Source organism: Argopecten irradians, chromosome 10 (assembly GCF_041381155.1).
Source record: "Argopecten irradians isolate NY chromosome 10, Ai_NY, whole genome shotgun sequence".
NCBI lineage: Eukaryota > Metazoa > Mollusca > Bivalvia > Pectinida > Pectinidae > Argopecten > Argopecten irradians.
The window spans coordinates 17,142,870-17,170,104 of NC_091143.1; the positions used below are offsets into that span (position 1 = coordinate 17,142,870).

Here is a 27,235-nt window from a genome sequence, read left to right on the forward strand (position 1 = left end):
CAGACATGAATATCCATTGTCGACCAAACAACCATACATTGGACCAAATATTGTCATATTAAACTTACTTTTCAGCATGTTAATTCTTACAGTCGGTCTACATGCAATGTTCAAAGATTGCATCATAATTTCAAGTTTGAACTCAATTGTATCCCCTATGTTGTATATATGGAGAATGTGAACATTTCTTAGATGGTATCAAATCAAAACCAAAACAATTTGTATAAGAGATAATTTTTACTTCAGCAATTCAGTACTTTCTTGACACATGTTGAAGATATACCCGCTTTGCTATAAATACTCGCTCTCACTCTCATAACAGTCTCAAATTTTATCACAATAAGCATTGTCCATCACCGTCCTAGATTCCACAGTCGTGTCACCTCAACCCCTTCTTTGCAGCTTGGTGTATGTGGGATTCTAATTTATCTGGAAAAGATTTTTAAAATGCCTGTTATACAAGTAAAGTTGGAAGAAGAAAAATATGGAATAGGAAACGTCAAAAGCAACTGAATAACGTTCATAATTTTTTTATTCTCTTTCATATATTATGTATAAGGTTCAAAGTGAAATCATTTTCTCCTACATTATACATTGTATATAAATAAAAACCTAGTTATATGAACCTTAGTATGATCACTATGTATTTTACTCATTCACACCTGAAGACACATTTAGACTTTCCTGAATCAAAAACTAGATCAGATTATTATGAAATTCAAGGGGTGAATGAATTAAACTTTCAAATTAACAAATTGATATTACAAAGATGACATTGTTGAAGTAACTGTAAGACCAAATGAACTTACAAATTTTGTGTTTTCCTTTGATTGGGAACTTGACGACCAGTTGTTGTGGAACTTCACAGATGAACACATAGGGAGAAGCAGACTCCCCCTCTGGAAACTGGTAAAAAAATAATCATCAATTAAAAGTTGTTATAGGAAATTTAGATTGTTCAAAACAAGTGTCTAATGCAGTCAATAACAGATTTAATTACATCTCCAGAAAGAAAAGATGCATGTAGAGGATTCATATTCTTCATACAGCTGTAGCAAGAAAACTGAATGATCAGACCTACATTACAATATACTGTACTCTAAAACAGGGTTCACAATCTGCCAATGTTTTTAGCTAATTGTGAATTTAAGTATGTATACACTATTGTAGTTTTAGTGATCATTTCAAAATTGATTTCCACTAAATTGCTCATATACAAAAATTTTCTCGGGATTGTCAGATCATGGCCATTTTTGCTACATGTATGTTTATATTATAGAAAATCTTTGTCACCAATGACAGCTTCTGTTGAATACATCAAGGATTTAAAAAAAAACCTTGAACCAATAAAGTAAATGTTATCAGACCAAGGTCTCTGTTTCCTTTCTTTCTGACTTATAAATATAAATTGTCATATTTTAAGAAGTTGTTGGCACAATAGGGGACATGTATTGTTTCAACAAAACTAAGTGTGTTTGTTAGATCTTACAATTTAAGAAAGAACAGCCGAAAAATTTGTATATGATCCAGTAGATAAAATTGTTTAAGGTAAAGATCTCTTTAACATTTATTTTAGCTTTCACGAGGAGAATCAAAGGCAGCCTTTCCTGATGAGGCTAAAACACTATGGATAAGGTGTAAATGGCCAGATAGTTTGACAGACAGTTCGTGATCCGTCAAAAGCAATGGAAAGTGCACTATTGATTGCATTTATTGAATACTGTACAATTATTGGTTACCTTTTCTCTGTATTGGTCTTGTGCCAGGCAGTCAACAACATCCACACAACCTAGGAGGCACCCAGAGGGGTAATGACTAGGAAATTCTAATCGAGGGTCTAAAACAGAAAATACAGTTATCACCATACAACCACGGAGGCACCCCACAGGGTAATGACTAGGAAACTCTAATGGAGGGTCTAAAACAGAAAATAAAGTTATCACCATACAACCACAGAGGCACCTCACAGGTTAATGACTAGGGAACTCTAATCAAGGGTCTGAAACAGAAAATAAAGTTATCACCATACAACCAAGGAGGCACCCCACAGGGTAATGACTAGGAAACTCTAATGGAGGGTCTGAAACAGAAAATAAAGTCATCACCATACAACCAAGGAGGCACCCCACAGGGTACTGACTAGGAAACTCTAATGGAGGGTCTGAAACAGAAAATAAAGTCATCACCATACAACCAAGGAGGCACCTCACAGGGAAATGACTAGGAAACTCTAATGGAGGGTCTGAAACAGAAAATAAAGTTATCACCATACAACCACAGAGGCACCTCACAGGAAAATGACTAGGAAACTCTAATGGAGGGTCTGAAACAGAAAATAAAGTTATCACCATACAACCACAGAGGCACCTCACAGGGAAATGACTAGGAAACTCTAATGGAGGGTCTGAAACAGAAAACAAAGTCATCACCATACAACCAAGGAGGCACTCAAAGGGGAAATGGCTAGGGATCTTTAATAAAGGGCCTGAAACAGAAAATAAAGTTATCACCATACAACCCAGGAGGCACCTCAAGGGGATATGACTAGGGAACTTTGATAAAGGGTCTGAAACAGAAAATAAAGTTATCACCATACAACCCAGGAGGCACCTCGAGGGGAAATGACTAGGGAACTTTAATAAAGGGTCTGAAACAGAAAATAAAGCTATAAGCATACATACAACCTAAGAGGCAACTATGGGATAATGACTAAATTAACTATATTTATACAATCAATTCTGTTTAACTAAGTAAAGGTTAACAATTTGAAGAATGTGAGGCCAGATGGAAGTCAAATTCTACTGACAATAAGTCCCCAGTCAGTAATAAGCTGATAACAAATATAGAACTAGATGTATGTATAAATACAACATCCTTTTAGAGTACATGGAAGCGACGTAGAGGTGTAAGCCGCAGGTATGTTTTGCTTGGCGATTTGGTGCCATAAATCACGAGATTGAGGTATGGATTGGGTGCTAGTCATACAATTGCCATCCTCTGTGTCTTGTGTTTCTGAGATATTATATAAATAAAATGTATCATTATCATGACATATTCTAGATCAGTATTAACTCACCCTTCAGTAAATATCGGTAGGTCTGTTCCACATCAGCGGTTTCCTCAGGGGTGGGGATTTTGGCTGTGGCAGCTATCCATAATCGCCCTCGGTGGGGTGTGTACCATGTGCGTCCTTCATGCCTTGACAAAAAATGTATCATTCATAAAATATTAGATAAGATTAAAGATGGTATGATCAGAAACTATCAGAGGTTGAGGGCTTGTAATCCATTTCATCTGAAGACTCAATACATTATAGGCGGAGAATTGTAAAGTCTACAATCTTTCAGGGATTGCATATACTTGAAGGGGAATAACTCCCAAAATAAATATAGTACATGCACAGTATATAAAGTTTTAGGAAGAACATGTAAAGCAAGTAAAGAATAACTGTGACTTTGGACATTGCACACAGATGTGGGATATCAATGTTTACTCAATATACCATTTACCTTATCCTCAGAGGGGGGAAAACAAAGACATGAATAGTTTGTCATTGTAGTAATTTGTTGTTGGGAGGACAGGGCACTACCATCAGGCTGTATATAATATGCTCTATTTATAAAATGTACTGTAAGACAATTTATATCCGTATATTACACTGTACTATATTTTGCATCTTTGTCAATTTCAACAAATTCACAAATAAATAAATCCATGATCAAGGTCTGGCATTCAACTATAAATATTTTCGTAATTATTCGCAAAACATCTGAATTTGCATTCAAGCTTCTCTTTCACAAAATTATGTGAAAATTTGTATCTCATGGATATTCATTGAAAGAGGGACAATTGCAGACTTACATTTTGATGCCACACACCAGAAGAGATGCCCATGGCTGATGCATACTCATACACATGCCGTCATCAGACATCTCCTGAAGCTCACGGTCCTGTAGTCTCAACCCTGACTTCTTCTTTACCTCGGACAACCATGCTTTGTTAGAGGACTTCGGATCTGGTGTTACAGTACTGACAAACTGTAGCAGAAATCATTCCATTTATCTATTTGCCATAACAACTAATTACACAAACAAAGAAACAAGAATTCCACGAAAGTGGATGCGTCGATTGCACAGCAGTTTAAAACATCACAAAAATATTTATTTACAGTTGAAAATATTGATAATACTAGGTGTAGTTATCAATTACGTATCTGGGTCCATATTTTGAAATCAAAGTTGAATCCAAGAATTATCTGTTTTGAGGATTTTCAAGTCCTCTAACTCTTGCAAATACGTACAATGTATGAACAGATTTTGACCATGGCCAGTATCAAACAAATCCGAAAACTCATTGATATAAAGCAATATACAAAATTCGGTTGAAATCAGACAATAAATACTAAAGTTATGGCATGGAAACCTATTCCCGGCAATGCCGACGCCGACATTGACACTGACACCAACGCCAACATAGAGATACATGTACCTATGTGTCGCCCTAACGTTTCAGGTGACACAAAAAATGAGGTCTATCAGATAATGAATAACATTCAAAGCGTGACCATAATGATGTCACCAATACTGACAAGGAAAATATTCAAAATGATCAAAGTCAAAATGGCGAATTTATCTTCAAGATTAATTCATCAATATCAAACAGCTATTTTAGTTAAATCTAGACATCTCATTAGCATAGACTACCAAAGTGAGTAAAGAATGTAGATTCACCCCTGAAAATTCTAAATGAACTCTTCCAGGATTTGCATGATAATTAGATGAGTTCAAATACAATTTCAGGGGAGAATGAGTTAATAATTCAAAAGACATTAAACCATCAATTCCGCCAAATTTTTGTTGAAGTAAAGTATACATCAGTCTTACCTGTGGTGACTGAACATTGATCAATGGATTAACTAAATCACTGAAGTCTGACTCCTCCATTTTGAAACTTTCTGACTTAGGTTTAACTCCGTAATGGACTTGTTGAACTACTGTGTCGTTCACATCGTACATCTGTCTACCTGTTTCATTGTCTGATTCTAACACACGACGACCAGCGAAGTCTAAAGTCACTTTCATGTCCCTTCGCGATGCGAATCGTTCTGCACGTAATTCTTCGTAAAAAAACCTAGTTATATGAACCTTAGTATGATCACTATGTATTTTACTCATTCACACCTGAAGACACATTTAGACTTTCCTGAATCAAAAACTAGATCAGATTATTATGAAATTCAAGGGGTGAATGAATTAGACTTTCAAATTAACAAATTGATATTACAAAGATGACATTGTTGAAGTTAATGTTTTCTTTACTGTAAGACCAAATGAACTTACAAATTTTGTGTTTTCCTTTGATTGGGAACTTGACGACCAGTTGTTGTGGAACTTCACAGATGAACACATAGGGAGAAGCAGACTCCCCCTCTGGAAACTGGTAAAAAAAAATAATCCATCAATTAAAAGTTGTTATAGGAAATTTAGATTGTTCAAAACAAGTGTCTAATGCAGTCAATAACAGATTTAATTACATCTCCAGAAAGAAAAGATGCATGTAGAGGATTCATATTCTTCATACAGCTGTAGCAAGAAAACTGAATGATCAGACCTACATTACAATATACTGTACTCTAAAACAGGGTTCACAATCTGCCAATGTTTTTAGCTAATTGTGAATTTAAGTATGTATACACACTATTGTAGTTTTAGTGATCATTTCAAAATTGATTTCCACTAAATTGCTCATATACAAAAATTTTCTCGGGATTGTCAGATCATGGCCATTTTTGCTACATGTATGTTTATATTATAGAAAATCTTTGTCACCAATGACAGCTTCTGTTGAATACATCAAGGATTTAAAAAAAAAACCTTGATCCAATAAAGTAAATGTTATCAGACCAAGGTCTCTGTTTCCTTTCTTTCTGACTTATAAATATAAATTATCATATTTTAAGAAGTTGTTGGCACAATAGGGGACATGTATTGTTTCAACAAAACTAAGTGTGTTTGTTAGATCTTACAATTTAAGAAAGAACAGCCGAAAAAATTTGTATATGATCCAGTAGATAAAATTGTTTAAGGTAAAGATCTCTTTAACATTTATTTTAGCTTTCACGAGGAGAATCAAAGGCAGCCTTTCCTGATGAGGCTAAAACACTATGGATAAGGTGTAAATGGCCAGATAGTTTGACAGACAGTTCGTGATCCGTCAAAAGCAATGGAAAGTGCACTATTTATTGCATTTATTGAATACTGTACAATTATTGGTTACCTTTTCTCTGTATTGGTCTTGTGCCAGGCAGTCAACAACATCCACACAACCTAGGAGGCACCCAGAGGGGTAATGACTAGGAAATTCTAATCGAGGGTCTAAAACAGAAAATACAGTTATCACCATACAACCACGGAGGCACCCCACAGGGTAATGACTAGGAAACTCTAATGGAGGGTCTAAAACAGAAAATAAAGTTATCACCATACAACCACAGAGGCACCTCACAGGTTAATGACTAGGGAACTCTAATCAAGGGTCTGAAACAGAAAATAAAGTTATCACCATACAACCAAGGAGGCACCCCACAGGGTAATGACTAGGAAACTCTAATGGAGGGTCTGAAACAGAAAATAAAGTCATCACCATACAACAAGAGGAGGCACCCCACAGGGTAATGACTAGGAAACTCTAATGGAGGGTCTGAAACAGAAAATAAAGTCATCACCATACAACCAAGGAGGCACCTCACAGGGAAATGACTAGGAAACTCTAATGGAGGGTCTGAAACAGAAAATAAAGTTATCACCATACAACCACAGAGGCACCTCACAGGAAAATGACTAGGAAACTCTAATGGAGGGTCTGAAACAGAAAATAAAGTTATCACCATACAACCACAGAGGCACCTCACAGGGAAATGACTAGGAAACTCTAATGGAGGGTCTGAAACAGAAAACAAAGTCATCACCATACAACCAAGGAGGCACTCAAGGGGAAATGGCTAGGGATCTTTAATAAAGGGCCTGAAACAGAAAATAAAGTTATCACCATACAACCCAGGAGGCACCTCAAGGGGATATGACTAGGGAACTTTGATAAAGGGTCTGAAACAGAAAATAAAGTTATCACCATACAACCCAGGAGGCACCTCGAGGGGAAATGACTAGGGAACTTTAATAAAGGGTCTGAAACAGAAAATAAAGCTATAAGCATACATACAACCTAAGAGGCAACTATGGGATAATGACTAAATTAACTATATTTATACAATCAATTCTGTTTAACTAAGTAAAGGTTAACAATTTGAAGAATGTGAGGCCAGATGGAAGTCAAATTCTACTGACAATAAGTCCCCAGTCAGTAATAAGCTGATAACAAATATAGAACTAGATGTATGTATAAATACAACATCCTTTTAGAGTACATGGAAGCGACGTAGAGGTGTAAGCCGCAGGTATGTTTTGCTTGGCGATTTGGTGCCATAAATCACGATATTGAGGTATGGATTGGGTGCTAGTCATACAATTGCCATCCTCTGTGTCTTGTGTTTCTGAGATATTATATAAATAAAATGTATCATTATCATGACATATTCTAGATCAGTATTAACTCACCCTTCAGTAAATATCGGTAGGTCTGTTCCACATCAGCGGTTTCCTCAGGGGTGGGGATTTTGGCTGTGGCAGCTATCCATAATCGCCCTCGGTGGGGGGGTGTGTACCATGTGCGTCCTTCATGCCTTGACAAAAAATGTATCATTCATAAAATATTAGATAAGATTAAAGATGGTATGATCAGAAAATATCAGAGGTTGAGGGCTTGTAATCCATTTCATCTGAAGACTCAATACATTATAGGCGGAGAATTGTAAAGTCTACAATCTTTCAGGGATTGCATATACTTGAAGGGGAATAACTCCCAAAATAAATATAGTACATGCACAGTATATAAAGTTTTAGGAAGAACATGTAAAGCAAGTAAAGAATAACTGTGACTTTGGACATTGCACACAGATGTGGGATATCAATGTTTACTCAATATACCATTTACCTTATCCTCAGAGGGGGGAAAACAAAGACATGAATAGTTTGTCATTGTAGTAATTTGTTGTTGGGAGGACAGGGCACTACCATCAGGCTGTATATAATATGCTCTATTTATAAAATGTACTGTAAGACAATTTATATCCGTATATTACACTGTACTATATTTTGCATCTTTGTCAATTTCAACAAATTCACAAATAAATAAATCCATGATCAAGGTCTGGCATTCAACTATAAATATTTTCGTAATTATTCGCAAAACATCTGAATTTGCATTCAAGCTTCTCTTTCACAAAATTATGTGAAAATTTGTATCTCATGGATATTCATTGAAAGAGGGACAATTGCAGACTTACATTTTGATGCCACACACCAGAAGAGATGCCCATGGCTGATGCATACTCATACACATGCCGTCATCAGACATCTCCTGAAGCTCACGGTCCTGTAGTCTCAACCCTGACTTCTTCTTTACCTCGGACAACCATGCTTTGTTAGAGGACTTCGGATCTGGTGTTACAGTACTGACAAACTGTAGCAGAAATCATTCCATTTATCTATTTGCCATAACAACTAATTACACAAACAAAGAAACAAGAATTCCACGAAAGTGGATGCGTCGATTGCACAGCAGTTTAAAACATCACAAAAATATTTATTTACACTTGAAAATATTGACAATACTAGGTGTAGTTATCAATTACGTATCTGGGTCCATATTTTGAAATCAAAGTTGAATCCAAGAATTATCTGTTTTGAGGATTTTCAAGTCCTCTAACTCTTGCAAATACGTACAATGTATGAACAGATTTTGACCATGGCCAGTATCAAACAAATCCGAAAACTCATTGATATAAAGCAATATACAAAATTCGGTTGAAATCAGACAATAAATACTAAAGTTATGGCATGGAAACCTATTCCCGGCATCGCCGACATTGACACTGACACCAACGCCAACATAGAGACACATGTACCTATGTGTCGCCCTAACGTTTCAGGTGACACAAAAATGAGGTCTATCAGATAATGAATAACATTCAAAGCGTGACCATAATGATGTCACCAATACTGACAAGGAAAATATTCAAAATGATCAAAGTCAAAATGGCGAATTTATCTTCAAGATTAATTCATCAATATCAAACAGCTATTTTAGTTAAATCTAGACATCTCATTAGCATAGACTACCAAAGTGAGTAAAGAATGTAGATTCACCCCTGAAAATTCTAAATGAACTCTTCCAGGATTCGCATGATAATTAGATGAGTTCAAATACAATTTCAGGGGAGAATGAGTTAATAATTCAAAAGACATTAAACCATCAATTCCGCCAAATTTTTGTTGAAGTAAAGTATACATCAGTCTTACCTGTGGTGACTGAACATTGATCAATGGATTAACTAAATCACTGAAGTCTGACTCCTCCATTTTGAAACTTTCTGACTTCGGTTTAACTCCGTAATGGACTTGTTGAACTACTGTGTCGTTCACATCGTACATCTGTCTACCTGTTTCATTGTCTGATTCTAACACACGACGACCAGCGAAGTCTAAAGTCACTTTCATGTCCCTTCGCGATGCGAATCGTTCTGCACGTAATTCTTCGTTACGTTTCCGTAGGGCCTCTCGCTGTTTGTGACTTAGCCATTGGTTGGAATCTGTTGAGAAATAATCTGATTCATCGTCTATCACTTTGGTCCTCTGTACACTGAAACAGGAAAATTATCATAATTTATTTTATATTCATTTCATAATCCTCCCGTTATTAAGTGAACTTTTAAAGGTCATTTGTGTCAAATAATTTTTGATGTTTTTCATTGGCTGACCTGGGCAGAAATCATGGTCGATAATGTGACATTGGGAACAGATCCTTTTTTCAAACGTATACAATGTATTTTCAAAAAGGAGGGTCATTCGATAAAAAAATATTTCAATATCTTAAAATACAGTAAAACCCCTCTATCCGAACCCGGATTCCTCGAATACCCCCTATTTGTTGAACTAGTCGTACGGTCCCGACCGTGTCCCTATATAATCTATGTAACAAAACCCCGGATAACTCGAACAGCTATTCGTCGAATACCCCTTATTCCTCGAACAGAAATATATCCCCATTTCAGCAAATACATAGTATCTACCCATGCATTCGTCGAACAGGTATTCGGCCCTTGATAATTTTTTACATGTGTCACACCTGACTGCACCGACCGTCACGGATAATAGCTCACGACCTGTGTTTATACAGGTGTCGTATCAAGCCTTTTGGTAATTAAGGGATTAACAGTGTCAGCATTACCTACCTACACGATCGCCAGTCGTTGTTTGATGCAAACTGTATTTGAATATTTCAGAGAAGGCATTAAATAATCGATGTCTCTCTCGTAATAATCTTCGGTTAAATATGAAAATACGCATACGGAAGATGTTGATTCGTGTTAATAGAAAGTATGTATTGTGAAATGACAAAAGAGTCCAAAGAAATCGCTGACGTCCGACCTCCTGTAGATCTATATGTTCATTTTTTTTTAAATTTCTGTGTTGTTTTTTTTCCAAAAGATATAAACGATACCAAAATTTGATATTGCTGAGTACAAATCACATTGACCCATGTTCGTTTTTATCGGTGCGTTCCATATCTTTTCCCGCATATTGTATTTTCGTAACTTTCCTCGTCATGTAACCTAACGCTTTTACAAGGTAGACATAGGTATCTTTATTTGTTCGTAACTATGCTGGTTAATAACTTTAGTGTATATATTTTGTAAATGTGTTAAATGATTTTTGATAATTGAATCATCGAAATTGTACAAATTGTCTGTTTTAACCAATATGGTATATTGTACCTGTGACGTTTGACGATCGTTTACATTTGATTTACATTGTCGTCAGTATTTTCAAACCCTCATTTTATGTATAACATTTTTTTTCAACTTGATATTGCTATCAAAAAACACTTTCATAAAAAAAATCCAAAATGCTGAAATTACGGTAATTAAAATGTCATTGCAATGCATTGTTTGTCTTAGGGAGACCGGACATTTTGACTGTCAACGATCGATTATGACCAACCTTGGATGAGTCGAATACCCTGTATTCCTCGAATTATTGATCTGGCTCCCTGCTGTTCGAGTTATAGGGGTTTTACTGTATGTGAACTCATTTTATAAGAGATGCTCATTTTATTGCATGTGCTAACAAAAAAATTCAAATATCTCCATCCAATATTAGATTGGAACATGAACATCCTTATTAAAAATACTCAAAAGAACAGAATATATTGCTAAAGAACTATATTTCAATGAAGCAGGTTTTTCTGGTTATCAATGTTTAATACCTAATTGTATAAAGTCAGGAATGATTTGTTTTTAATTTGTTTCTGATGTCTAGTAACCATACCTAGTCTTGTCGTAGTTGAGCAGTTTATTTTTATGCTGTATGGCCTTCTCCAGGCCGGAGTTAGTTCGACTATTCTGATGTGGTAGTGACTTCTCTCCAACATCCTTCATCAGTCGCTGACGAAGCTGTTCACTCTTGCGTGAACCACGCGATAATACTTCCTGTTCCTCCTGTGTACACACCTACAAACACAAATGTATCAAAATATAATTTTCATTTCAGTGTTCTTACAGGTTTATCTAATATCATCATCAATTTCCAGGGGTTACTATCACTGTCATTATATCCCCTCCTTGACTATACCGATATTTCCCCAAATACACCTCAAAAGTCACTGAATTCATCAAGAAGATTTCATTCATTTACAAATAGAAATTGTCTGTAGTACAATGAAAGATACTGTTTACCAGCTTCCGTGACAAAACCACAATGGTATTTCTTATGATTGGTATGTAAGCCATTAATTAAATGGAATTACATGTATGTGATGATGATTTAGATAAGCCAGTACCCACCAGGTTACCACAGTGAAGACATGGTCCCGATCCCTCCTGGTCACACACAATACGGCCACACTGTAAACAGTTATTGACCAGCTTGTGTTTGGCAGCCTGGCATTCACAGCTGTGTCGCCCTGTTTTAGACATACAATTCCACAATCAATCGTGACTGACTTATCTAATTACTCTAACAAATATTAAGCAATACTTGAAAAGACATTAAAACAGAACAAATCAATAAATTAATACCAACACTAACTTTACTGACACCTGTGTTATCCGACACATTTATTCGGTCCTACAGAGGGTAGATAAAGCCAGGTTTCACTGTACTTGAAAAGACATTAAAAAAGAACTTATTTATTCCTTTATTAAAAAGGTGTTCATATCAATTCATTGGAATACAAGGTTACGAAATAGTGAAAATTACAATTCTACAAAAAAGATAGGGAGGGATCACAGGTGTTGTCCTGTGTATACAGATTGGTTATATAAACAAGATCACGGAAGTGGATACACAGAACTATGGGAGTCTATGGTTAGCTGACTGAGTTATCTAATCAATACTTCGGTCTCTTGGCATCACTAACAAGTCCTAGAACACAAAGCACCTGTATAATATAGACTAATTAACTTTTTTACCTGGAAGTTGAAGTACAGACTTCTCCTGTCCCTCCTGGCTGTATAAGGGGACAAACTTGGTCTTCTTCTTCATGTCAACCACATTGGTCAGAGGAGTGTTGTCCTGTGTATACAGATTGGTTTGTTAATGTCAGTATGTAATCTGTATTTGCATATTACAGAGTTATCTGCCCTTGCAGGTAGGTGTTGATTGTGACATCACGTGTTTGTGAGCATAACATCATACTTTTCGGAGAAGGCAACGTAAATTTTGCCTACAAAATAATGACGTCACAATTGATACCTACCCACAAGGGGTTACTCTCTAATATGTAAAGACAGAATACATCAAAAGGTTTGAGAATTGGCATATAAAAGCAAACTCTTGTTGGCAGCCTTCAATGTATAGAAATTATATCATGGAGTAGTTACATTATGAGTTATCTCCCCTTCAATAATTGATTAATGACCAGTGATTTTTTTATGCATTTGGTGGGGCCCGAAATATAGCCACTTCCCCTACAAAAATTGAGCTGTATTTTCCCAATTTCATGCAAATGTTTTCCCAAATAAAGAAAAACCTCTGCTAAATATATGCATTTCAAGGAAGGAAAAATGTAGTATTTCCTAAATTAAAATTTACAGGTCCCTTAAATGATCATATACAAAAATTACTGATGACTTAAGTGAACATGTCATATGATGATTGATTATCATGTTTTAATTTAGAATTTGGTCCAACATCATAATTAAAGATGCTATACAGAATAAAAGTGACACCTAACAAACAAAAATCGGTATACTTTATACCTGCACAGGCATTATATGCTCTGATTGCATAGTTAAGGCCAAATGAAATAACATATGTTAATTAAATAACCACCTTTTGTTTTTCTCTTGACACAAAATGAAGACTTTAATTCATATAACCTGATTAACACCATGAATTGGCTTCCTACACTATGTTGGTATAGGCAGAAACTGCACAGAAAATTATTACTTAATTAATGCAAAGAATAGTTTTGGTCTTTTACTTTATTATTCTGCTTGATGGATGACTGATAAAAAGATTTTTAGACACTGATTCTATAGGGTGGGTAAGTAGAGTTACTGGAAAAAGAAATATTTCTTTTTCTGGCCTAACAAACCTGTAAGCTCTCCACTTGTGGTTTGGCGTTACCATTGACGACATGTTTACTGATAGAAGACTTGTTGCCTCGGTCATTTGACTTCTGTTTGGCCGATCCACCTTTGCCTCCAAAGTAGATATCGTCATCTGTTGATTTTCGATAAACCTGAAATACATTAATTATTGCATAATACTATGAAGAAGTCATAATTTTCATATGACTAACTTTTTTTCTATAAATACATGTATAGATTTCTGGAAATCATAACAAAGTTAGAAATATAAAAATCATATGGTGGTGTGTTTGATTTTGAACCGTTGTGAATCAACAAAGATGGCTTATTGATGGATTTTACCTGTAGGCCTATATCCTCCTGTGCAGAAACAGTTGCCCTCCATCGAACTAACAACTCCTTAATAAATGCTAACACTTTTGGATCGCTATCTCCCAGCAACTCGTGCATATACTCCTCCAAATCTTCAGCAGTTTCAATGCTCAGAATATACCTGAAAGAGAAAACAGTACAAGAAATGACATGGTATGAAAAATTCAAAATTTTACATAATGGCTTTATATACCTTCATGTTGCTCATGTAATACGCATGCATGCAATTGTAAAATAGTTTTCACTACAAAGATCTAAAATTTAAAAATCTCTCTTTTCATATCCACACAGACTGCCTCATTCTGATACATGTACATGTAGATCACAAGGATGGATGACTTGATACACATGCTAGTTGTTTCTGGCTGCAGATATCAAACTTCATGTTATGCTGCTGGATACTACCGGAAAAGAGCAGTTAATGCCATTACCGTAAAAACTCATGTAATTTGTGCACTTTTTTGTACAAAATAAAAATTATAAAGCTAGGGTGCACAAATTATATTGATATAGATATTTTTCAAGTTTTTTTTTTCCAGGGTAAAAATGATGGTAATTGTAGGTAATTAATATTAATGCACATTGCCATAAACTACAGATGTACATATACAGATCAAACTATTGAGATGTGATCGATCCTTCTTGTCTACATCCTTGATTGTATAAATTAATTTAGATGTACTAAAATACATTTGATTGATACTAATCAATGTGTACATGCATGAATGAGAAATTGGAAGTTCAACATGTAATCAAGTTTAAATAACTTCGATATTATTTATTTACTCCAAGTAAATTAATTTTTACTCATGGTCATAACAAATATTTGAAGCAACAACTCACTTTGTAGTAAGAAAAAGGGTTTTGACTATCTGAATCGTTAATTGATGTTCCATATTTTGTATTTGTTGATGCGGGGTTATAAAATTTACACATGCTCCATTAACATTATACCCTCATGATCATGTATAACCTCAACAAAATAGAAATCCATTCCTTTAAGTAGAAACATGACACTATGCTCACAAAGATACAACCTTATAATCGCAAGGGCAAATAACTCCAGTATTATTCCTGGGTATTTTGGGAAATTGCCACCTGGTGAAAATTGAGAATTTTTGTGCGATAAAAGTAGGAAATTGGGAACAATTTTAAAGGTGTTAATAAAAAATTTGGAAAAGGTATATATAGAAATAAACAATTATGCTTCTCTAAGTATCAGTGTAAGAATGTATGCTAAAATATGACGTTCAGACTTGGGATTTCCAGATTTTTTTTGTTTCGTCACACAAAATATGCGTCAACTCATTGATTTGGGAAATTCAGACATAAATTTGGGAAAAATAACTACCACGGTAGAAAAAGTTTGGAATGGGGTCGAAATTCGGCCCAAAATATATAGACAGGAACAACACTGAACTCTGTAAAACACATTGGCAGAATAACCATGGTGATGGTCTTCTGTAAATGGAAAACAAATGTACAAATAGAGATATTCCTTGTTTCTTGATGAATAGCTGATTTCATCACTTGAGGTGGAAACTTTGATATTTTTCACTTGTGCTTTGCATTCGTGAAAAATATCAATGTTTCCAACTAACGAGATGAAATATAGCTGGTATTCATCAAAAAACAAGGAATATCTCTATGTAAATATTACGAGCTGAAAGTGTAGACAATACTCTTGTACATGTATGGCCAGGGCCCTAAATTCCTCAGGGACCTGTTTTTGTCATGTTTACAATTTAGCTTATATCTCGTAAACTATCACGTGATTTCATAAAGAGTGTTGTCTGCCAAAGCAGAGTAAGACAATTAATGTATAGATATTTGTGTTGATGATAAAATTGGTACATTTTATTTGTTGTTGTTATGTTGATATCAGACAGGATTTGATTACCCTGACGAATATTGGTCCTTCAAGGATACATGTTGGTTGAAATCCGTCAATAGATGACATCAGGAAAAAATCAAAGAAAAAAGTACAAATACATAGAATATATAGGGAAAAATAATAATTACAAATATTTTTGGCACCTACAGTCATGGGACACTTGTATTCGTCACTGTTGTTTTTTCCCTATATTCTATGTATTTGTATTTTTTTTTTTTTTTTAATTTTCCTGATCTCATTTATAGATAGATTTTCACCAAATTTGGCATACTTATAGAGAATTGTCTATACTTTCTATATTTTCAAAATTTTCAAATGCTTTGTTTTCAAAATATCATTATTTTGGTGCACAGCTAAATTTTTATGATGTCGTTTAAATTTCCTTCTTTGTTCTTAACAAAATGGCAACGAAAAAGTTTTGCTTTCTAATAAAATGCTGTTTTCTCAAAAAGAAGGAAACAGATAATTACGCAAATATTATGAGCTGAAGATGTAGACAAATCTCTATAGGTATGCCAAATTTGGTTGAATTCCATCAATAGATGAGATCAGGAAAATAAACAGAAAAAAAAATAAAAATACATAGAATATACAGGGGAAAAACTACAATAATGAATACTTATGTCCCATGACTGAACCTGTATTTAAAACACTGGTAAGTCAAAGACCCATACAAACAATATTTATTGAAACTGGTAAAAAAGATGAAGAAAAAAACATTTGTCGTTCAGTAACTTAGTATTTCTAAAGTAGATCTTGTTTGGCAACACATTTACAATAATTGTTAAGACCTTTTAGTCTAATTATGCTGTTATAACGTGAAATTGAAAAAATAAAATCTGAGAAAGTGAAAGACATCTGTCTCCTGGAAAAATGCAAGATTGCACGGGCGCGGCTAAATACCCAATACTACCCAATACCACCCAATACTACCCAATACTACCCAATACTACTTGTAAATAGCTAATAAACTACTGTTTTGGGACTTCATATAATCAATACTATTCAATTAAACTATATTTTGCTTGTAAAAATGAGTTTGGTGTAAAAATGTGTGTTTTAAAGCCAAATATCGGCCAATACTGGCCAACGAAACGACTAAATACCCAATACTACCCAATACTACATGTAAATCACTAATTAAACTTCCTTTTATGACATAATCTATTTATTTATATTAAATTAAAATAAAATTTGTCTTATAAAAAGAGTTTTGTGTAAAAATGTGAGTTTTGAGGCCAAATATCGGCCGGAAATTTCAATTTCTAGCTAACGAAACGACGAAATACCCAATACTACCCAATACCACATGTAAATAACTTACTAACCATTCTTTTATGACATATTCTATTTGTCTATGTTAAATTAAAATAAAGTTTGTCTTATAAAGTGAGTTTTGTGTAAAAATGTGTGTTTTAAAGCCAAATATCGCCCAATACTGGCCAACGAAACGACTAAATACCCAATACTACCCAATACTACATGTAAATTACTAATTAAACATTCTTATATGACATAATCTATTTATTTATATTAAATTAAAATAAAATTTGTCTTATAAAATGAGTTTTGTGTAAAAATGTGAGTTTTAAGGCCTAATATCGGCCAGAAATTACCCAATACCAGCTAACGAAACGACGAAATACCCAATACTACATGTAAATAACTTACTAACCATTCTTTTATGACATATTCTATTTATCTATGTTAAATTGATATAAAGTTTGTCTTATAAAATGAGTTCTGTGTAAAAATGTGTGTTTTAAAGCCAAATATCGCCCAATACTGGCCAACGAAACGACTAAATACCCAATACTACATGTAAATCACTTATTAACCACGCTTTTGTGATATAATCTATTTATTTATGTTACATTAAAATAGAGCTTGTCTTATACGACGAGTTTTGTGTAAAAATGTGGGTTTTGAGGCCAAATATCGCCCAGAAATTACCCAATAATAGCTAATGAAACGACGAAATACCTAATACTACATGTAAATAACATAACCACGTTTTTATGACATAATCTAATTATTTATGTTGAATTAAAACAAATAAGTCTTATAAAATGAGTTTTGTGTAAAAATGTGTGTTTAAAAGCCAATATTGCCCCAATACTGGCCATTGAAATGACTAAATGCCCAATACTGCATGTAAATGATTTATCAACCATTCTTTTGTGAAATAATCTTTTTGTTTATGTTAAATCAAAATAAAGCTTGTCTTATAAAATAATGAGTTTTGTGTAAAAATGAGTTTTAAGGCCAAATATCGCCTATAAACACCCATATACCGCAAAACACATCTAAATGCCCAATACTACACAATACTACATAAAAAGCAACTAATTTAGCATTTTATGCAACATTTCTCATTAACTTTGTTTTATGATAAATAAGTTTTACTTTATTACAAATAATGCATCATCCATTTAATCCAAATTTCTAGTTTACATTATTCAAGGATTTAGAAGTGAGAGTCTTACTTATCAATCCTTGACATTATTATTTGAGTTATATGTGGCCTAAAAAAGTAATTTGTAAATGTAAAATAGATGATTTGCTTTGATATCCTTTACCCATAAATACCTGATATCACGTAACACAATGAGTCTAGATACTACACAATACTACTCACATATTGTTTAGTTAAACTCTCCGAAGTATAACGTACATTATGTAACGATGTTATTTGTCAATAAAATGCGCGTGCTTGTCATCTACTGGGCTAGATTTTGCTGTGTGGGTGGGAAAGGAATGACTTTCTTTGAGAGACAGCAGTCCACAATGTGACGGTTTATTACATTTTTGCTGTGAAATGCAAGGTTTTACTGTGAAAATATACGGTATTTTCCAGCCGGGTGAAAATATCAAGTTTTGCATTTATTCGCAATACTTTTTTCATCTTTCATATCTAATTTGGCACCAATAGGCTACCGTACATTTATATTCTAAAAGTTATCAATTTATATTGTAAAAACGTCATTTTGTACGTTACAGGAATACACATGGTAAAAATATGCTTGGCTAGAAGTAGATGATGGGATATGCGTATCGCTCTATATACATGTTAATTTGTCTTCCTGTCTTTAAGTCAACGCAAAACTATGAAAAATATTAATAACCACTTGCAACTTCTTTCGATGTCGAATCGAATTTAACTGATCAGTCAATTTCCATTTGCCGTTCCATTATCTATTTTGAGCAATACGGCAAATATTCTATTGCGAAATTACAGTTTATATCAATATGGACCCGTTTTATTGGTATAGATCAAAGATCGGTAAAGTTTCTATTCTACATAGTATTGAGCAGGTAAGAGGTCAGAGAAATCACTATGTATTTGGAAATAAACACATAATCACGTGATCACTAGTTACCCATAGTACAATTCCATATTTCAGCTAATGACACAAATGAGGAAGTAAGCATGTTACTTGTTTAACTAGGTTTTTTACTGCAGAAAAATTCATGTGTTTTGTATTTTTTGAGTGAAATTCTCTCGCGGATCGTGGTTTCATTTCCAAAGTTGAGAAACAGATTGAATTTCACAAATATAAATTTGTATCTATCTTGTTACAAGCGTTTGTTATATAAAGGCATCACGAATTTTAATACGGTTTTAATGGCCATGTACAATATTGGTTCAACTTTTGGGGTGAAAATCCTCCCGGAATGAATTTGAATTTCATACATGTATAAATAAAGATTAAGATGAATTGGTAGTATCATATCCTTATTTATTAAATACAAGGTCAGTATAGAGGCTAATTTAGCAAGTCTGACCATTATATATGGATATATATGTTTCGATATATTCATATTATCAAATTTAACCACGTCCCCTAAAGGATTTTTATACCAACACCTTATAGATAGTCATTATATACAATTTTATTTGTGCAAACCTATCGAAAATAAATACAAACAAATGTTAACCAAGTTTAGGATATCTGCTCATAAATTAAATATAGAAATAGGGAGGCATCAAAATGTGGTAAGAAGAAACAGAATTTGTAACAAATGTAATTTAAGGGATATAGAAGATGAGTTTCACTTTATTTTGATTTGTCCATTTTATATTGATCTCAGGCGCCGATTAATTAAACGATATTATTACAGGAAACCATCGATATTTAAACTGATACAATTGCTTAGTATTGAAAATGTCAGGGAGTTATCAAACTTAGGGAAATACTTGTATCTAGCTTTTAAGAGACGATGATCGAAATATATGTAAAGTCGATATTACGTTTACATTTGATTGTATAGCGAATTTTGTATATTATGTCATTCTCCGCTGTCTGACTGCATTGTCAATATATCTACAAATGTAATTATATATATGTATACATGTTTTGTACCTATAAGTCTAGGGGCTTTTGGTTAATAAAAGATTGATTGATTGATTCAGGTACATTTAGGAACCATTGGAGATATTTCATTAAGTTCTCAGTATAGGCTGTGCATCGAAATGAAGTTTTAAATGCTCAATGCTATCCAATACAATCCTTTTGCCGATTTTTTTTTTCTTTTGTGTTTTGAATGATGTTTTGGTGTAAATTTATTTCAAAATTTGTAAGTCCTATACTGACTGAACCAACATATAAATACCTAATAACGGTTTCAATTTCACACTAGGAAACAGGCTTTGAAAGACTTTCTGACAGACGCAAAATAAGAAAACTTGATTTACCCTCAACATTTCATTAGTCACTGGTAGTTCAAATTGCTATCCATGACGCCATTTATAACTGAAAATTACAAAACAAAAAATGTATAGAATAAATAAAATTGGCTAAAATTATCCACTATCCATTGTTGCATTTGTCTTAGCAAGTGATCGAGTACCGCTATACTGACTCGCAACTACGAAATTTAAAAAATACTATACACTTCCGTTCATACACTGTGGATTCGTTCAGGTCCAATGTTAGAGATCAAGTAACCAATGAGAATTCAGCCTTGTCAATCACTTGATGATTATAATGACTGACACCTGTAATTAGTGTCCGCTAGCCAATGATATGTTTGAAGAGGAGGGGCCTAGAGTCGTGCACCTGTCAATTATACCTGACTGATCAAAGGGGACGCCCACGGACAAATGCCGTAATTTCTCTACGCAGTGTATTTTGTAAAAAGACTAATTATAAAGTTTGAATGGATTTCTATGAAATTTTAGTAGAAAAAAATCGCGCTATTGCACAAAACTTTGGCGTTGTTACACGAAACTTTGGCGTTATTACGCAAAACGTACATTATACGTATGATGGTTAGCACACATTTTTGTAGCTATCAGAAAATAATCAACAACTTTCAAACCAAACGGTTATTACATGATCAATGGTGCAAAAACGTGTGTATTTGATGAGGCAAATATTTATTTCATGGTTTTATATATTTATGTGTACCACCTAATTAATTTACATTTGTAAATTATAATTGAGGTCGTATACATAATCGGACATCATTTATTTTATATTCTACCTTGGCAATATAACACCAATATGCATATTAAACGAATTCGAATCGGTCCCTAATTTTTACATTAGATGAGTTTAGTTTCTCTGAAAAAATATCAATTGGATTATTTGAGGTGCTTGAAGGATGGCCATAGGACACACCTACCTGGTGAACTCAACGTTTGGACATTGGACAGTTAAAAATTACAATATCTATGTGAATATGCGGCACAATTTTTTTATTTCACACTAATATTAAGATGATATTTTTGAAAAAGGTAAACAAAAACTTAAATTTCATATTCCTAAAACAACGGCAACAATCAAACCATTTTTTTCCAATCATTTTCAAATTTCTTTTGATAGAGTGTCGCTTTTATTAAATTAAACTATATATTTCCTGGTATACTGTAGTGATATTTTATAACATTTACATGTGCAGTTACATTAAACGTTTTATGGAGACATTTTGTTTTATAAATATAGTGTTAATAATGAGTAAGATTTCATTATTAGTATTAGTCACTATAGAATATGTATCATTCTCACTTGCAACCACTGTAGTTTCGAACTTTTTGTCACAGTGAAGGGGGAGTTTATAAATTATTTCCTATTTCTCTATACCATAATCAAACTCTCATTGTGCAATTTTAGAAATAGATTACACAGTGTATGATATGTTTGTTTGTTTATTGAGTTTTACGGCCCATCGAAATAAAGTATATAAATATATAATCTTATATATATGCAGTGAAATTAAGGATCGACATTGCTCTTTGAATAAATGTCATGTTGGCTTGCCATAAGATTGATTTGTTTAATTTCTTAGCTTCAGAGTCTTTTATCAATGAATGAATATTTCCTTTCTATAACAAGCGACTATACAGTGTCCTCGCAAGCAACTATACATCGCCAGTTTCAAAACAATGCAAGTGACTATACAATTTTAACTAATCATCCTACAACTTCAAAATTCGATTAAGTAAAAGATATATGGTGTCATTTGATATATATTGATATGTGTTTTATATTGTTGGATTCATTTGTAAACCTTAGATGGTGCTTGAAAAAGAATGAAAGTCATACAGAATACCTTAAAATTTTGCAAAATATTACTAGGCGGGCGTCTCAATTCTTCGATGATGAACAGCAGATCAACTCTCGAAAAGTGTCTGAAACGTTAATGCTGATTAACCCTCAACATTTCATTAGTCACTGGTAGTTCAAATTGCTATCCATGACGCCATTTATAACTGAAAATTACAAAAAAAACAAGAGGCCCAAAGGGCCTTGGCAAAAATTATCCACTATCCATTGTTGCATTTGTCTTAGCAAGTGATCGAGTACCGCTATACTGACTCGCAACTACGAAATTTAAAAAATACTATACACTTCCGTTCATACACTGTGGATTCGTTCAGGTCCAATGTTAGAGATCAAGTAACCAATGAGAATTCAGCCTTGTCAATCACTTGATGATTATAATGACTGACACCTGTAATTAGTGTCCGCTAGCCAATGATATGTTTGAAGAGGAGGGGCCTAGAGTCGTGCACCTGTCAATTATACCTGACTGATCAAAGGGGACGCCCACGGACAAATGCCGTAATTTCTCTACGCAGTGTATTTTGTAAAAAGACTAATTATAAAGTTTGAATGGATTTCTACGAAATTTTAGTAGAAAAAAATCGCGTTATTGCACAAAACTTTGGCGTTGTTACGCGAAACTTTGGCGTTATTACGCAAAACTATCGCGTTATTACGCAAAATGTACATTATACGTATGATGGTTAGCACACATTTTTGTAGCTATCAGAAAATAATCAACAACTTTCAAACCAAACGGTTATTACATGATCAATGGTGCAAAAACGTGTGTATTTGATGAGGCAAATATTTATTTCATGGTGTTATACATATATGTGTACCACCTAATTAATTTACATTTGTAAATTATAATTGAGGTCGTATACATAATCGGACATCATTATTTTATATTCTACCTGGGCAATATAACACCATATGCATATTAAACGAATTCGAATCGGTCCCTAATTTTTACATTAGATGCGTAGTTTCTCTGAAAAAATATCAATTGGATTATTTGAGGTGCTTGAAGGATGGCCATAGGACACTACCCTGGTGAACTCAACGTTTGGACATTGGAGTTAAAAATTACAATATCTATGTGAATATGGCGGCACAACACAACACTAATATTAAGATGATATTTTTGAAAAAGGTAAACAAAAACTTAAATTTCATATTCCTAACAACGGCAACAACCATTTTTCCAATCATTTTCAAATTTCTTTTGAAGAGTGTCGCTTTTATTAAAAACTATATATTTCTGGATACGGTAGTGATATTTTATAACATTTACATGTGCAGTTACATTAAACGTTTTATGGAGACATTTTGTTTTATAAATATAGTGTTAATAATGAGTAAGATTTCATTATTAGTATTAGTCACTATAGAATATGTATCATTCTCACTTGCAACCACTGTAGTTTCGAACTTTTTGTCACAGTGAAGGGGAGTTTATAAATTATTTCCTATTTCTCTATACCATAATCAAACTCAAGGTTCCACTTTCTTGTACATGTTGGTGTATCAGCAGGAGAAATCAAACAGTTATAAAAATCTTTAGACCCTTTTTGTCTCTTAAAGAAAATCTTAAATTCAAGTTGTATAGCGGGTAGGGAGAGTATCTCCAAATGCAATTGTACATACACTTTTCGAAGGACATTCTTGGCTGCAGACACAAGACATTGAATCTGGAGAAAATTAGTATTAATTGAGTCATTGAGGGTAACTACACCAGCATTGTACTTTTAATGAAAAAAAATCTTATACTGTATTTGTTATTTGGCATTAAAGATGCTTCACCGCAGACAGAGCATAAATCATATTCATCATTTGAACAATAATTGGTGTTTAATCATGTATATATATATGTCTAATTAACACAAAAAAATAATACAAAATAATTTATTTTGCCTTTGGTGCATGAACAATCAGTACTTCATTCCATATAGGATATAGTGCCGCGGAATTTTTTTCGGGATGCAATTAATTATTTCTTATATTTTCAACTTGAAGTAAAATTAGAAGCTCAAACTTTTCAATGACAGTAATGGTGTAAATTAAGTAACTTTTATAACCGAAGAAAAATACTAAATTGTCTGCTCCTGTTTTTAATAGTGAAATCAAAGTACTGAAAGTACTAAATGGCTCGGTCTCGATATTAGGAGGAATATATTTCTAAGGTCAATACTACTGTAGTTTTGTACAATAAGAAATAAATTTGGCTGGTGTTCCTTCCAGTTTGGACTTTTGAGGATTCCTTGGACACCAAAGTGTAAAATAAGAGACACATACTAAAATCTTGGAAGCCCATTCTAATATTTCCTATGATGTTATATGTCAAATGATTTTATAACACCTTTAGCATTTTCCTTGTTAATTTGATGTTAATGAAAATATCCATTCTTAATGACTATTGTCATCAAGTTCCTGGGACCACAGTATCAGTTAACATGTATTGTTTTGCAGCAGAGAAAGACAAGGGGCATACTTTTCTATGCCAAAATGTCTTAAATATAGAATATGTCTGTCCTCTAGAAGACTTATCAATATCACCATGTGATTTTTGAATAAATTGGTCAATTGGTATACTTTTAACAAGTTTGTAATTATTCTTTTGTAAAACAGCAAGTTGATTGATATACATTGTATCCGAACTTCAATTCAAACCGGATAACTTGTAAGCTCACCATAGACCATGAAATTGTTTGTACACTTTCTTAACTTCAGGATCGTTTTACAAAATTACAAATGAATTTTTCTACAACATTTTTTATTTTCAAATCCCCATACCTCTGATGAGTAAAATAAAACTGTCATTACAAGTGAATCAAATATTTTCAGTTTAAGATGAACAGGAAGAGATACATTCCTTTATTTCTTATAAACAGCAAACACCGATTTAATTGTTTGTTCAGCAGGTTTTTCCCCTTTCTTTAAAAACGCTACCACTAACATTATTGTCTGTACCTAGATATGTAAACAATTCTTATAAATCTAATTTTGTATTCCATAACATCAACTGGTGTTGTGGTACCGATTTACGTCTTGAGAATATCACAATTTTTATCTTTCTGATATTAAGTTCTAATTTCCATGTTATGCAATATTGTTAAAATTCATGTAACACTTGTTGTAGACCATCAGATATTTCTGATATCATAACAGTGTTATTGGCAAATAGTATGATAAAAAGTTTGGGATACATTCCAATATCATATACCGTAAAAACTGGTTTAATTTTGCGCAGGTAATTTTTAGGGCTGAAAATGCTTAAAAAATCTACTATCAGTATATTTTGCGCATCAACAAAATGGGGAAAAACAATGTCCAGGGAGTCCCAAAACCGATGTATGAAGGTGACAATTTCAATGCAAAATATTCCCCATAAATGCTTGACAACTTGCACAAAAAGTGTTGTATTTAGAAGAAATAACATATGAAAACCGCATTGTGTTTGTTTTCTTTTATTGGTCACCGTAACCTGAAACTGAAATATCTAGCAGATGTCCAAAACATTGGCGGTCTGGTCCGCCGTACTCCTTGCACATGTCAATTTTTTGAGATATTACACATGAATAGTAATCAGGAATATTTGAAAAGAGTAGAATATATTTACTTAAATTGGCACAATAAGTAATTAGTGTGTTTGAGATCATTAACAATCAACAGCAACCAGCTAGCGGATACGTAGTTTAGCTTGCAACAATCACAGTGTGCATAATTTGTCAAGATTTGTAAGACAAAATATTCTTTTCCACCAGGTAAGATTCTAAGTCATAAAGGTAGATTGAAAAAAGGAAGGGAGATAAAATAACCAGATAAATATTTGTTGCGGGATCAGACTGGGTTGATTATCGGCGATCAGGTAGCTCAGTCAGAAGAGCTACATTTTCTTCTCTCCTGTTACAGAATTGGCACCCAACTAAATAACCAACGGTTGTGGTGTTTGAAAGGGTCTCGTATGTATTCAAAAAAAGAGGGAGGAGTGTAGCGGGACTGGACTGGGTCGATTATCGATGACCAGGTAGTTCAGTCGGTAGAGCTGTGACTAGAGCACTCAGCTAGTGTTCGGAGAGTCCCGGGATCGAATCCCGGTCTTGCCGCTACATTTTCTCCTCTCCTGTTACATATGGTACCATGCATGTAGATATTCAAGGTAAATCAATAATGTTCGCTGATCTTGCAGAATTGTCTTACAGTGTTATAATGAATGCAGTAAATGTATGTTTCATTGGTGTTATTGATTTAAAGGCAGTTCATGTGGTGACCAAAAAAAAGGTAAAATCAATACTTTCAGAGTGCTCAGGGAACATTGATAGTCAAGGCGGGGAAAACATAAGACGACCTGTGTTATACAAATAATGTTTAATTGATTTTCATTAAATTGTCTCGAAGGTGATGACGAGTGTGTTATGAACGATAAGCTTAATATGTTTTTGACAAAAAGTATTAACAGCTAATGTCATATTGTGTTTTAAATTTAAATAATCTTTTATTTATTCATTTTCATTTCAAGCATGTACATGTCATAGAATATTAACAAATATCAGGTATATGCTTAAATCATATTACAGTTAAATTCAGAATTAGGAATTTGAAGATGATGATAGTAATTATTTTCGAATTGAAAATCATTACAATATTAAGCTTCCACAGTTGAAAATTACTTCTTTTTGTTCACACAATTCTTCTCCTAGGCTGTTTTCC

The 27,235-nt window shown here is 33.6% G+C and overlaps 1 protein-coding gene across 1 annotated transcript in view; it reads right to left on the reverse strand.

The window, feature by feature from the left end:
• Nucleotides 1-224: 224 nt before the first annotated feature.
• LOC138332571 (activating signal cointegrator 1-like) overlaps nucleotides 225-27,235 on the reverse strand; it is a 33,197-nt gene continuing 6,186 nt past the window's right edge. The window contains exons 2-17 of the mRNA XM_069280574.1: nucleotides 14,051-14,201; nucleotides 13,714-13,860; nucleotides 12,587-12,689; nucleotides 11,960-12,078; nucleotides 11,445-11,626; nucleotides 9,417-9,756; nucleotides 8,402-8,577; nucleotides 7,614-7,738; nucleotides 6,277-6,374; nucleotides 5,319-5,436; nucleotides 4,884-5,116; nucleotides 3,862-4,037; nucleotides 3,077-3,198; nucleotides 1,740-1,837; nucleotides 810-906; nucleotides 225-429 (exon numbers count right to left, since the gene is read on the reverse strand). Coding sequence (XP_069136675.1) covers nucleotides 380-429; nucleotides 810-906; nucleotides 1,740-1,837; nucleotides 3,077-3,198; nucleotides 3,862-4,037; nucleotides 4,884-5,116; nucleotides 5,319-5,436; nucleotides 6,277-6,374; nucleotides 7,614-7,738; nucleotides 8,402-8,577; nucleotides 9,417-9,756; nucleotides 11,445-11,626; nucleotides 11,960-12,078; nucleotides 12,587-12,689; nucleotides 13,714-13,860; nucleotides 14,051-14,201 — 2,335 coding nt within the window. The 3' untranslated portion in view covers nucleotides 225-379. The remainder of the gene's footprint in view (nucleotides 430-809; nucleotides 907-1,739; nucleotides 1,838-3,076; nucleotides 3,199-3,861; nucleotides 4,038-4,883; nucleotides 5,117-5,318; nucleotides 5,437-6,276; nucleotides 6,375-7,613; nucleotides 7,739-8,401; nucleotides 8,578-9,416; nucleotides 9,757-11,444; nucleotides 11,627-11,959; nucleotides 12,079-12,586; nucleotides 12,690-13,713; nucleotides 13,861-14,050; nucleotides 14,202-27,235) is intronic.